The sequence below is a fragment of the Apostichopus japonicus genome, chromosome 12, assembly GCF_037975245.1.
Source record: "Apostichopus japonicus isolate 1M-3 chromosome 12, ASM3797524v1, whole genome shotgun sequence".
Taxonomy (NCBI): Eukaryota; Metazoa; Echinodermata; class Holothuroidea; order Aspidochirotida; family Stichopodidae; genus Apostichopus; species Apostichopus japonicus.
The window spans coordinates 25,636,023-25,650,654 of record NC_092572.1 but is presented as its reverse complement, the minus strand read 5'-3'; the positions used below and the strand labels follow the sequence as shown (position 1 = coordinate 25,650,654).

Below are 14,632 nucleotides of genomic sequence, written 5' to 3'. Positions count from 1 at the left end.
CCAAACAACTTGTCCGCACAGAGCCACAGGATTTTCGGTCAAGGTGATGAGTCATACGCGTTGGTCAGTAAGAGGGCTATTTTGAAGGATGTTTAGTGTGCATTTTAGAAAGAAAGGAATTGATATGGCTTTTTACCCATTGACGTAAATCGAGTTGCCCCGAGGCCTGACTATTTTATGACAAGAATCGCCTGTCAATTTACAAAAAGTTTAAATGTCTCAATATAAAACAAGACCTAACCACAGTCACAAATAAAAGCGAACACATTTACCTCTGGATTGTAAACTGGGAATTTGCCCTCATTTGCTGAGAAGGTGGGAATTGAGTCAACAATCTTCGTCACAATCTTCGACAGATTTTTAAACTTTTCCAATCGCCGTGTTTTCCTTGCATCTGTAATTAATCATTTTGATGGAAGATATTAGGAGATTTTTTTTTTAATAACCTTCAGTAATATATAATGGGTTCTTTTTTCTGTGGATAAGATTTCACATTATATATGGGGACTTCTGCAACACTGAGTTGATCATTTTTAACCTGATTATATATTAAAGTACCATTGGCAAGCCATTTGACATTTCAGAAAGGTTTTCATTTTTTTCATTTTTTCTTTATTTTCTTTTAGATTTTTAATTATGGCAGCACCCAAATATGATATTGCAATTTTTTATTTGCAAATGGGGAATAATCTTTAAATATAGAAATGTTATACGGTTTTTGAACCATTGTTTCATATGATGTTTTTATTAACCAATTTGTTACATATATTAGTTCAAGGGCAATTGTTAGGATTTATTCTTGCTATATAAACAAGATGAATTATTTATAATGACTTTATTGTAGGAATAATGTCAGATTAAAGGGAACCAGTGATTTTTGGACGAAGCAATTTATGACATCAGTCATGCCTTGGGGGTACACTGTTAAAAACAAAGGCCGGCTACTTGCACACTTATTGGGTTTTGCACACTAATTGACAATTATTGGGTTTACCGCTACACCAACATTTTTCATTTTTTTTTTTTCCTATTTGCGATACAGGTTCCAAGGAGTTTACCGCCTGTTGTTCTTGCAGTTTTAATACTCACAGAACTTTTCTTGTGGGCTACCATATTAATGCTTCTCTATGCAAACAGGTGAGTGTCCCTACAAAGCTGCCTTTTAAAGAGATATCCTGGTGTCTGAATGAAAACCTTGTTTGAAGAAAAATTTGCTGGAAACTGTCCTGTATATTTTTGGGGGACAAAACCACATCCTACCAGCAGTTTGTGTTGTGAAGATAGTTACTATTAAAATTTAGGGAAAGTTTATGAAGGCATCTGGCAACAGCCGAATCTGAGTGACGTCATCATGCCAATCGATCAGAAAATATCTTTGTTTGTTTGTTTGTTTTTTTTCTTCACTTAATGTTCAAATCATATTTATACACTGATGAATATTATATTCTTACAAGATACTGAGATGGGAGGGGGTTCAACTAAGAGTATAGAATATTTCTCACTTTTGTTTAAGTGTCGCATTCTTTGAAGGTGGAATGTCCCTTGAACCATGTAAGCAGTCCCTATGAAGAATAAACAAATTTAAAATTAAAAAGGTGATCGTATAAAATTATTCCAGGATTATTCAGACACCACAGGGTGAAAGTTAGACAAAATTATTGTTCTCCTATGGAAACAGGGTGAGAGTTAGAAAAGAAGAGAATTAAAAATGTGATGAGAATTAAGCATGGTTGTTTACAAATGTTAATAATAATTCAAAAAACAAAACTGGTTTTTAAAATAAAATAAAAGAAAGATGAATGAATATGATTTGTGTGGATATCAATGCAATCTGTACGTAACAGGTGATCTTAAGTCAAAAGTCCTTTGATTACTATATGTATGCATAAATTATTGAAATTATTATTCTGTATTGTTATTATGATTATTGTTATTATTGTTATGATTATGATTGTGATTGTGATTGGAATTGTGATTGTGATTTTTATTGTTGTTATTACTATTTTTATTATTATTTTTTATTTTATTTTTATTTTTATATTATTATTATTTTTTATTATTATTATGATTATTTTTTTTTACAATTGATTTAGGTCTTGTTAATCATTGCTTTCATATCTTCTAACCAATATAAAGGAAAATGGAGTCTGATCTTGCCAGCGTTGTTAAGCTCTTCCTTCTTACGATGTCTGCCACTCATATTACACTCATGGCTGGTCTCTATTCGGTCCATAATGAGGTAAATCCACTTTATGAATAAATTTGCATTAATTAAATTCGCTCATCGCGATCTACTATGTATATTATACCGTTTTCACGACCGTCACCGATTTGTATTGTAACCAGTGTGATCAGTTTGTTTTTCAGTCCATAAATCCGGTTAAATCTCTTCAAAAATATGCTTTATCATTCATATATGTCTTCTTTTGTGCGAATAGTTTCTGTTCATAACTATGGTATTGGTATTATAGTGTTAACACTGTATGTAATTTTAAGCCATGTTTTATTGGTGATCGGTCTGTACAATATCCAGTCCACAATTCAGAACATATGATTATGATTTTTATTAATAGCCTACGCCCCGTTTCATACCAGCCTTAAATGTGATTGTTTGGTCTGTGTTCAGTCCACAATGATAAGACTACTGCTTGACATGTGTCATTTCATATATGTATGTATGTGTATGTATGTGTATGTATATATCTATATATATAAATATATATATATATATAAATATATATATATATATATATATATATATATATATATATATATATATAAATATTCAACTCCTCCACAATCAAGTGCTGCAAAGGGAGATTACACCACGACATACATTTTAATAGTCCACATTCTTAATCGAGTCGTTCACAATTTACAAATCAAGTTGCTCTAGCGCATGGCTACTTCTTACTTTTATAAAACGATGCCTTTGTTAGCCTGTCAGATTTCGGCCATAAATTTCCCCTTTCATTAAAAAAAAATAAGATTTGCTCTCCACGTTTTACTGACTTTTTTAAAATTTGAATTATCCGAAGTGCTTTTTGGTCGATACTGTCCAAATATTTCCTTCCAAATATTCAGCAGTTCAAATTACTTGGTTGCTCAGATACTAATGATGTTTAGCAAGTAGTATCAATGTCTCCTGTGGATGGATTAAATTCGATCAGAATTTTTGTTTGCATACGGAATGACATATCTTAAGCATCTCTCTGTGGGCTTAATCTGGAAAGCTGAATAAATTGACTTTCTCCGGGTGATTTATTTTGCAATTTTGACGTGCCGTCCACAATCGACTGTCTTGCACGTAATTGAGGGATGGAGGGAGGAGATTGGAAGGTAACAATTGATCATCATGTCAATTAGTGGAATGTGACTTTTGGACGACATTTTTAACTCAGAAATGTTCTCGCTCTCGAAGCTTGACATTTGTTTGATACAAGTTAGCCATTTTCCTCTCAAAATCACCTACTTGTAAGTTATTTAATAAGGCAACATACCTAACACACTTGTTATGTCTATAAAAGCGTTCCCCATTTAGTAGTCACTACAAAAATATTTTCTGTTAATTTCGAAAACAAAACAACGGTCAAAGAGACATGCAAAAATTTCCTTAACAAATGCATTTTCATTCTTTTTTTGTTGTTTGTAGAATGCCTGCACAGCCGTAGCACTTTTGCTCCACTTTTTTGAGTTGTCCGAAGCTTTCTGGTTGCTTGGTATGGTGGTGCAGCTGGTATTAAAAGTGAGTACAATATTACGCAGCCCTGCAGTGTACACCGAAAATTCACTCTTTGAAATGGTTCGATCAGCAAATTTCAAGCCCCCATCATGATCCAGTGATTTATATACTTTACTTACTCGCAGAGGGTAATTATCTGAAGCATTTCAGTAGACAAGACATGCCTCACATTTCCTATTAGCGCATCTAAAATACTGACAAAATATGGTCGTAACTCTAGTCAGAGATTTTGTTACCATTTTTGTAAACATTTTCTGAAAGGAAAGAATTATGAGTGTTAATTGTTAGAAAGACATTTGTGTTTGCTAATTTTTTAATAACAGAGTTTGTTGAGTATGAATATTGTCCATGTACTAGCATGGACCCTGACACATATGCCTATGCTTCGTTCAGATGGGGTTATTAAAGAGGGGGGTCGGGAGGTTGGGTGGTGGCATATCAATGGTCAGTGGTGTTGAAATTATTTGGGGTCATGACACCATCCCTCTCCCCCCTCCCACCTCATTAGAATCCTGGATAAGGGGAAGTAATATCCCACCATATCTTTATTAAGTTTTGCAATTGGTTTATAAGTTATTAGGAGAAACGTGACAGCATCATGAACGACAATTACTCAATTCATTTTTGGTGGAGATTTTGAATTAACACCCGCAAGCGTTTAACATTTTGTTCTTGCGAGGAATTCTGATGTCTGTCAAAATTCTTGAATTGACGGAAAATTGCACTTTTATGTTTCTCTGAAGTACAGTTATAGACTGTATTATAACCTGATCCAATTATTATTTTCTATAAATGAATTGATTTTGATTTATTGATTAAATTGATTTGATTTCAGGTCACATACAGAACAACCGAATCTGGTTCAGTTTCCCAGTACATGGCCCTGGGTTGGATCACGCCTTTATTTGTGGTGGCTAGCACTGCAGGCCTTAAAATATCACAATACGGAACGGAGTACTAGTAAGTCATTTACTACCGCAGTGAATTAAGCATATATTTATGCAATTATTTCATATCTCTTATAAATTCTTAAGTAACTCATCCAAAATTGTTATTTTTAAAATTGAACAATACTTCAAACAGCATAATATCCTCATTCAACATAATTTGCCTAAAGTTGAGAAATTTATTCATACCTATTGTAAACATATTTTTGGGGGTTCTGAACTGACAGTTACGAATATTTTTCTTTTCCAAATAAGAGTCTTATTTCCTGCCCAAAGAATATCTCTTTTATAATGAATCTTGCTCCACGTTCACTGCACGCTATTACAGAAAAGACCCCCACCCCCCAAAAAATGATAAATATGCTTGTGAAGTAAAACCCATCTTTCTTGGGAATTAATTAAAAAATGCTTGACGGTTAAATAATGGTTGTTATGATCACCTTTGCTGTGTCGACATAACAAAATAAGTTAGTTTATAAATTCACGTTTTTGTTTATTGTAGATCAAAACAAGATTTCTCTAAACGTACGTGATTTATTCTCATGATGATAATGATAATTGGCTGGTTGCTGCAATTAACCAAACATATCGAGGCACCGAAAATTAGGTCCACAAAGGATAATCACAAAAACAATATATAAAAACAAAAAACACAAACCAAAAAATAAATTCAAAAGAAAACCTTTGTTTATTGAGATATAGCCGTGACAGAGGTCTTTAGGTAATATTTTATGGACGGTAATCACCATGGAAATGAAAACGTTAGAGAGGAAAGTAAGTAGGTGGGAAGAAAAAACAATAAGGTTAATGACAGTAAAAGGTGATTAAATATCTTTTGTTTTTGAAATTTGTACAAATAGTTCATTAGAGATTTGAACTAATTTACAATAGTGGAAACAAGGTCATGCAACAAGCTACCACGGTAGCCCTCATTTGTTGTCATCAATGAAGAAATAAAAAATATTAAGGTCATTTTATCTAGGTCATTAATAATCATAATTCTGAAAATTTTGTGACAAAATAAAAGGAAAAAAAGTATGAAGAACAATAAGGAACATTAATACTGAAATTAAAAGTTGATAAATATGATATATATATATATATATATTTATATATATATGTATATGTGTGTATGAATTATCCATCAGAGGTAGATAAAACTTGCAATGGTTGAACAAAGTTATGCAACATGTTACCATGGTAACCCTTTATACTCTAGTATCCATGAACTATATAAGAAATGTTTCTATTTTCCTACTCTATATATAAATATCAATTTACATTCCGGTTATTTTTGGGGGGTTATGATGCTTAACGTAATTCCAATTAAATTTGATTAATGTTAATCCAATTAAATTTGCATTGATCACATTACTGTATGTTTTAACCACACACACACGTTTTTTGTCCCTCTCTCACCCTACATATAGCTGTTTCTTGAACATCGAAAATGACATTTTCTACGCATTTGCTGTTCCTGCGGTTTTAATCGTTGCTGTGAGTATCTATATCTATATATATATGTACATATACAGGAGTTAATTGTAATCTTCCCCTGGTGAGAAAGTCTCGTCGACACTCTCGTTATAAACAAGGGAAAAAATCTACTTGAATGTCACGGAAAAGTAGAACGATAATCAGCAACGATCGATGCAAAGTAAGATGGGTTAAGGAATGTTTGGCGAATGTTTGGTGGTTTAGAGGGGTCGAGAACAATGGTTAAGATATCGATGGCTAACAGGAACGTTATCCAGGAGAGTCGGCTAAAAATAAAAATTAATATAGAACTATGGAAGAAAAGGAAATTAAATTGGTAGCTAGCATACACGGATGTGATAGAAACAACACGTGCATCCCAGCTGCATGAAACAAATATGTAAGCCACGGTAGGGAGGCTGCAGAAAATGGAGACTTTAATGGACGTGCACAGAGGTAATGGTATATCTGGGTGGTAAGGCACAAATGTAAGATTGAAAGTGAATGAGTTTTAATTTGATGCTGTAGAAAATTGTGAAATGTGCACAGGATGTGAAAAAGGAAAAGAATTTATAAATTATATATATATATATATATATATATATATATATATATATATATATATATATATATATATATATATATATATATATATATATATATATATACATAAACATATCTATATACATATATATATACACATATATATATATATATATATATATATATATATATATATATACATTAATATATATATATATATATATATATATATATATATATATATATATATATATATATATATATATATATATATATATATATATACATTAATATATGTACATGTATATTCCTTATAGTACTGACCTACAACATTTCCTAAAGATTCATAAAACCTGCTGAAAAGCTAATTTTAGTTCTGACAGAGCGACCTCGTTACGATAATGGCTGACCTCTCCTGCTATAGCCGGATTATTGATTAATATCATCTAGGCCTAGCTTACGATGCCCTCATCACCATGGCAACCCTACAGTTGTCAACCTTTTTTCTCCGTCTTTGTGTAGAGATCGAGTCTTGAATCGTTAACTAATGAAGTCAATTTGAAACTGATCTTCATTCCCTATAATTTGTCTCTAATGTGGATTACTTTGCTTAGAGAATTTGGCAAATTTGTGCCCTACAGAATTATTCAAAACCATAAAAAAAAAATAAAAAAATCAGGCTACATGTGAAGACATATGGTATGTAACACATATAGTACGATGTGTAAATTTCCTTTATCAAAAGAAAGAGGAGTACTGGTCTTCAGAGGATATAATATAATTTCCTTTATCAAAGGAAATGGGTGTACTAGTCTTCAGAGGATAGGATATAATTTCCTTTACCAAAGGAAATGGGAGTACTAGTCTTCAGAGGATATCATATAATTTCCTTTACCAAAGGAAATAGGAGTACTGGTCTTAAGAGGATATCATATAATTTCCTTCATCAAAGGAAATGGGAGTACTGGTCTTCAGAGGATATAATTTAATTTCCTTTATCAAAGGAAATGGGTGTACTGGTCTTCAGAGGATATGATATAATTTCCTATATCAAAGGAAATGGGTGTACTGGTCTTAAGAGGATATGACGTAACTTTAAGGCTGTCATATATAAACCCTACTCATGCTTCAGATGTTATTGTGACGTCACTAACAAAATTTGATATCGCTGTATCGGCGATATATACGATCAAAGTGCGGATATTTTTAATTTCATATACGTTCCATTTTTTTATTCAGACTGCATTCATCTGTCTAATCTATATCGCCTACGCATACTTGGTACTTCGTAAGAAGAACCGGAAAGCCCATCGAAGACTGGTAGTCATCTTGTAAGTAATGGTGACGCAGTTATTTAATCATCGTATTTGTCGCCCTCTTTTTCTTTTGTCGCCCTCTCGTTTTTTGTTAGTTTTTATTATTTTCTCGTGCGTTCCGTTGATCACAAGATTTCGACAAGCGAAGCCTGTTGGATCAGATTCCGAGACTCACGGATGGGGGTCTCTGCTCGACACCGTTCTTAATCGTTCGATTATTCATTAGTAGCGCTAGCTTAGATCATTAATGTAGTGCAGGTATATTTAGATTAGTCTTGTCCTTGCTTCTTTGTACTTCGTCTGTATCGTTCAAGGACACTTAAACATACCTCGGTGTCGAGACCTCGTTTTTCTATCAGCCTGTATTTTTCGCGTGGGTGTTTCTGTAATTATTATTATTGTTATTATTTGTCCATATTTATTTTTTTATTGAGGGCTTCACACTGTTGTCTAGTGTTTCTACCGTTCAGTGAATTTGGACTGAATTGACTGTACGTTGAATGTATGTGTATATATATATATATATATATATATATATATATATATATATATATATATATATATATATTCAATTCTCATTCTTTATCTCTCTAGAGTTCTCTCTCTCTGTTTACACTCTTTACACGCTAAAGAGGGATTCGAAGCCCGCTATCAGAATTATAACGCTGAATATCCATTTTGTGTGTTATTTAATATAGTCTCTTCAGATAATTATCGACATCCAGTCCTTAGTAATGTGTATTTAAGTGCCCCTGGAAATATGCTAAAACCTAGTTGGATATTTAAGGATAATACTGAATTTTGAAAACCGGCATCTTACAGGTTTTCACAAGTATAAGAAAATTGATTGCTATTGATTTTCAGTGGGAAACTTTGTCATTAATCTAGTGGATATAATGATACTATATTTATGGTTTGCCTGCCTAGACAAGCCTATAGACATTGTGTGTTCATTTCAATAGCCTTTTGTGACAAGTTTTTGTTTAAAGTACTACGCAAAAATTATGCCTTGTTGGGCCAATATAATTAATCTTGTGTAGAAAATTTTAAAGTATTAGCAAAAAATTGACGTCTCCTAACATACGATACTTCAAGCACTATACAGCTAGGGTCCTCTGTGTACTAGTGAACTGATTTTAAGTACATCTTTGTTCTAAGTTGTTTTCCAATACATCTTTGCATAACATTTTGCTATATATGATACTGGTTATATGATTTCCTGCCTGTTATTATAATTTGAAACTTCTAATTAATAACTTTTCATAATGTTAAACTTTTATTGATAGAACCAAAGCGGTTGATAGCCTCGTTTGGGCCCTGGGGACAGATATGTCAACAGGTCAACCCCATACCCCCCTCCCCCTTGACACTTCATTTTCCATGATATCTGTTACGAAAATGAGAATATATTATTCTTCATGCCAAATTTTCCTGGGCCGTCTTCTATATTTCCCTAATGCCCCCCCCCCTAATTGCCTAAAGCCCACCTTACCACCCCTCCCCCATCTCATCAGGCCCTGATGTTATAAATGACCCCGTCCAAAAGTATATTCATGAAACGTAATCTTTGGAGACAAGACCGAAATTCCTGAATCCTTAATTCTTCTAATTTCATATTTTTTTGTAATTTCTCGTGGTTATCTGTAAGTAATGCTTACGTTATTACAATTATTTAGAGCTCTTGAATGGATTAAAGATATTTCTTCCTTGTTGGCATGCATTATAGGATAGTATAAGTTACCCTCCCCCCACCCCCACCCCTCCTCCCCCGTCGTCAGAGTTTTTCGTCCCATGATCCATTCCCATGTAACGAATGTGACCCTTTCGATACTTCGCTCTCCAGACCGAACATCCGAGCTAGCATGGTGGCCTGTGTGACGTTAGTGCTGGACTGGATCGCTACAACCCTGTCTCTTACTTTCTTTTCACCCCTCACAATGTGCTTCTTTGCTCTGCTCAAACTTACTGAGGTAAGAAATGAAATACAGATATCTAATAAATATGCGTAAGAGTTTCTTCCGTATATATATTCAAAACGATTCACTTAAGTTTGCATCCAGCTAGTTGCTTCTGATATAAAAAAAAAATGTGGCGAGGTGATGGTGACGCTACTGGCAGCAAATTCCAATGTAGGTATATTGGTAGGACTCCTAGGCCTACCCCCCCCCCCGACACCCCTACACCCCTGATCACAAACATGTGTCAGCTGGTCTCGGAAAGAGCTGCACACACAAACACACAAATATATATGGAAGCTTCTTCAGATTTTACTCCAGTCATTTGTAAAGTGCTTTGGGATATATTTTTTTATGAAAAGCGCTATATAATTATATAAACATTATTATCTTCATCGTCTTCGTCATCGTCATCGTCAACGTCGTCGTCGTCATCATCATCATCATCATCATCATCATCATCATCATCATCATCATCATCATCATCATCATCATCATCATCATCATCATCATCATCATCATCATCATCATCATCATCATCATCATCATCATCATCATCATCATCATCATCATCATCATCATCATCATCATCATCATCATCATCATCATCATCATCATCATCATCATCATCATCATCATCATCATCATCATCATCATCATCATCATCATCATCATCATCATCATCATCATCATCATCATCATCATCATCATCATCATCATCATCATCATCATCATCATTTAATATGTGTCATGTCCAATTGATGGGTTTATTCCTAAAAACTAATAGAAACGAGTCATATTGTTACCGTAGTTTAACAACCTGGCGAAAGTATTTAGCAGGTATATCTGGGTAGTCACAACATGCATTTAATATACAAAGAGAACATTTTGGTACCCTGAGAGCATAACTGTAATGGTGGGCAGGGGCAGGGGAAGGGGAATGGGGCAGGGGGAAGGGAGAAGGAAGTAGAAAGTGGGGAGAACAGGTAAACTCTCAGCTCTACTTAATTTAACTTCATGTCAAATCTTTAATCCTGTGTATAAACAAAATGTAATACTGTTTAATTTTGTCTTTTTTATCCATCTTACCCACAGGCCATCTGTATATTTCTCTTATTTGGAATTTTTAGTTCTGAGGTACTTCATTCTTTCTTTCTCAATACATAAATATTTATATATATATATATATATATATATATATATATATATATATATATATATATATATATATATATATATATATATATAATTATGCAATAAATAAAGCTATAGGTGTGCTTTTTGATGGTCAATGCTAATTCAGCAAAAACATTAAAATCCCCCCTTCCCCCAACCCAAAACAAAAGAAATATTGAAGTGACTGACTGAGTGACTTAATATTAATTTATAAAAGACAAGATACAGAATACAAATATGCACAAGTATATATATATATATATATATATATATATATATATATATATATATGTATGTATGTATATATATATATATATATACATATATATATATATATATATATATATATATATATATATATATATATATATATATATATATATATATATATATATATATATATATATACAAAGACCAACCATTACCTCTAACTCAAAATTTGTCATATTTTCCTTTTGAAAGATACCTTCAATTAATTATGACAAAAACGGTTGATTTTTAATGTTGCATTTTTTTTTTTTTTTTCACTCAGGTGCGACACGAATACGAAAAACGATATGGAAGGTGTTGGCCGAACCGGAGGAAAAAGTTTAATCCGCAGAGGCCAGGAACTAATGACGAACTGTCTCAAATCCGGGACAGTAGTGTGGTTCACGACCTGGACAGCACTATATCCTCTACCGGGCCATTGGCCGCATTTAACAGAGCGCCCTCTTCCAACAGCAACGGCGGTTACAACTTCTCCAATTCCACGACCAGCCTTCGGAAAACCGACTTCAACAGTAACACCAACGGGAGCAACCCTTTCATCACCCGCGGCCTGGAATCTAACGGCAGTCGGCCGGTGGTCCACACCGTGAGCATGAACGCCAACGAGTGCAGCTCGGCGGGGACCAGCGGGCTGAAGGAGGAGCCTCACCGAAAGGAGGTGAAGCCATCCGAACCGACGCCACCCTCCTTGTCCACATTCAAAGGTCTTAGCTTGAAGGTAAGACAGACATAATTGTAGGCTATTCACCATGTCAACTGGTGCAGTTTGTATACTGTTTAGCTTTATAATCCAATTCTGCTGGTGAATTGCTTGCTGCAATAGTCATGTATATAGGAGCTTCTGCCAAAATTCTTATCTGTGACACTGATGATATCAGAACAAAAATACCTCTCTTTTTCTATTCCCCCCCCTTCTTTTTGGTGTAGGTGAAAACGGAAGTAGGGGCGGAGGGGGGGGGAGGGGATTAGGAAGTTGCCAGGTACATTATTATTGCAATGATTTTTTTCTAAACCTGCACGTGTCGGGCAAGATGATACTGTTATATTGTGCTGTGTTTGCAGCCTGTTCAAATATTGGTTAGGTGGCATGTCGGAGGGAGGAGGACAACTGACGGTAATGTCTTGAACATAAATGCCCACATTGTCTCCCTTCATAGGAATCTAATTTTAAATTCATATTCTCACATTGTGGATGTCTCTATGTTTTATGGGTATTTAAGTGGACTTTGGTTATTTGTAGAAAAGTCGTGATTGAATTTGCAATAAGCTGGAACCATTAGTGCCACGAGTTTTCCTGTATCAACACTGGAACATTCTCATTAAAATTGGAGGGGGGGGGGTAGGGAATCGAATGGTCGAGGAGCAGGGGTGTGGGACAGGGGATGGGGACAGAAACATGGGATAGGGACATGGAAGAGGTAAGGGAGATGGGGGGGGTGGCGACAACTTATTACAAAGAGCACATTACCAACATGTTTGTTCTGAGAATAGTATTTTGTCTTATTTTGCTTGGTTGTTCACCTACATGGCGGCAAAATTTGCATAATTGGAAATCCTGAACAAACACAAAATGCCTTCAATCCTCAGCAGGCCTGACAAAAGGGTAGAGGTGGGGGGGGGGCTACAATCATGGGACCTGTGGTCAATTTGGGTTTCAGAAAAATGTGGAGGGGCCGTGAAAAATATGGGATGTATGAAGAGTGCCAAAAATGAAGGTTGAGATGGGGGAGGGGGAGGGGGAGGGGGAGGGGGAGGTGACATATCTGTTCTCTGACCCGACCTGACCTTTGATGCCTCTCTCCTCTTTTAATTTATTTCAATAATGATTATGCAGTAAAAATATTTCTTCATTTTTTTCCATAGCACAAACTAAAAGTATTTCCGCTTCTTAAACACGAAGAAGAGCAGGAACCCACGTCAATCACGTGAGAGGATCGTAGTCGCGATGATGAAGATGTCGGACCCATCAATCACGTGATAGGATCTTAGTTGCGATTAAGATGTCGAACCCATCAATATCACGTGAGAGGATCGCAGTTGCGATGACGACGTCGGACCCATCAATCACGTGAGAGGGTTGTGATATGAAGATGTCGGACCCATCAGCCGAATCATCACGAGATCATTCAAAGGGAATCTGCTCGATCATAGCTAAGTTACATCGCTGCGACGCTCCCGATGTATTCATGCCGTGAGTCCGACAACGTACGTACATGTGGAGAATATGCATATACCTAAGTTACACCGCTGCGAGTGTCCCGAAGTATACCGTGACTCAGACAATCTAACTGTGGAGAGGTTTCAACATTCTCGTTGGATGTGCTCAAAGAATACTATGGACACAGAGAAAGAAAGGCTGATAAATGATATAGGACCCTCCATACTGGGGTAGGGGGGAAGCAATTTGCTCACTCCTTCATCGATTTTCACAGCAACGATTTTCAAATGGATCTGGCATGGTCACAGACAGTAACAGTGTGTCATCCCACCCCAAACCCCCGTCCAACCCCAAAAGTGAACATTTCTCTCAACGTCTGGGAATAATATCCGAGCGCTTTAAAGGGTGTGAAGACTCGCGCAAAAAGAAACGTCTAATGCCGGTAATTTGACCTAGTTTCGAATGAGGTGTGACAGAAGTGTTGAACACCACCATCGATCCCAGAAAATACACACACATCTTGCTACCGTCGGTAATTAGACACTAGTGTACAGTCAGTACATACAGCTGCGGTCAATACCCACAGCACAGTATACAAACGATACAGCGATGGACATCTCAGGTCCAGCTAAAAATAACAATTAAGGTATCACGTTTCATTACTGTCTGCATTTTTTAGCGACAGGAACAAAACGTCACTTGCAAGCAACAGAAAGTTAGCTTTTTCAGATGGCCGCACGCGGTTTGGGGCGAGTCTTCAATGCCTTTAACCTTTAAAAAAGTAGTTTTTGCACACTTATAGGAAATCTTTACCATTGGTAGAATGTGGGCTAAATACCGATAACCTGATTTAAAAGTCGAATGTTCAATAATTGTGAACAATCAAACTCCACTGTTTTTTTAAGAATTTCTGTCATAACTTAATTTACAAAATGTCACCTCCATAGTGACATGCAAGATGCAAGCATGAAATCTAATAAAGTTAACTAACCATTTGTAGTTCAATGGGGCACAGTGAAAGGTAAAAAAAAGTCACTTTGGATTTTGCC

At 35.2% G+C, this 14,632-nt stretch overlaps 1 protein-coding gene across 2 annotated transcripts in view; it reads left to right on the top strand.

The window, feature by feature from the left end:
- The window catches only part of LOC139976825 (adhesion G protein-coupled receptor B3-like), an 84,635-nt gene extending 70,347 nt beyond the window's left edge, over window positions 1-14,288 (top strand). For both annotated transcript variants that reach the window (XM_071985637.1, XM_071985639.1), the window contains exons 12-21: window positions 1,043-1,137; window positions 2,137-2,239; window positions 3,653-3,745; window positions 4,578-4,702; window positions 6,120-6,186; window positions 7,948-8,039; window positions 9,868-9,994; window positions 11,075-11,116; window positions 11,688-12,143; window positions 13,289-14,288. In XM_071985637.1, coding sequence (XP_071841738.1) covers window positions 1,043-1,137; window positions 2,137-2,239; window positions 3,653-3,745; window positions 4,578-4,702; window positions 6,120-6,186; window positions 7,948-8,039; window positions 9,868-9,994; window positions 11,075-11,116; window positions 11,688-12,143; window positions 13,289-13,354 — 1,266 coding nt within the window. In that variant the 3' untranslated portion in view covers window positions 13,355-14,288. The remainder of the gene's footprint in view (window positions 1-1,042; window positions 1,138-2,136; window positions 2,240-3,652; window positions 3,746-4,577; window positions 4,703-6,119; window positions 6,187-7,947; window positions 8,040-9,867; window positions 9,995-11,074; window positions 11,117-11,687; window positions 12,144-13,288) is intronic.
- Window positions 14,289-14,632: the final 344 nt, after the last annotated feature.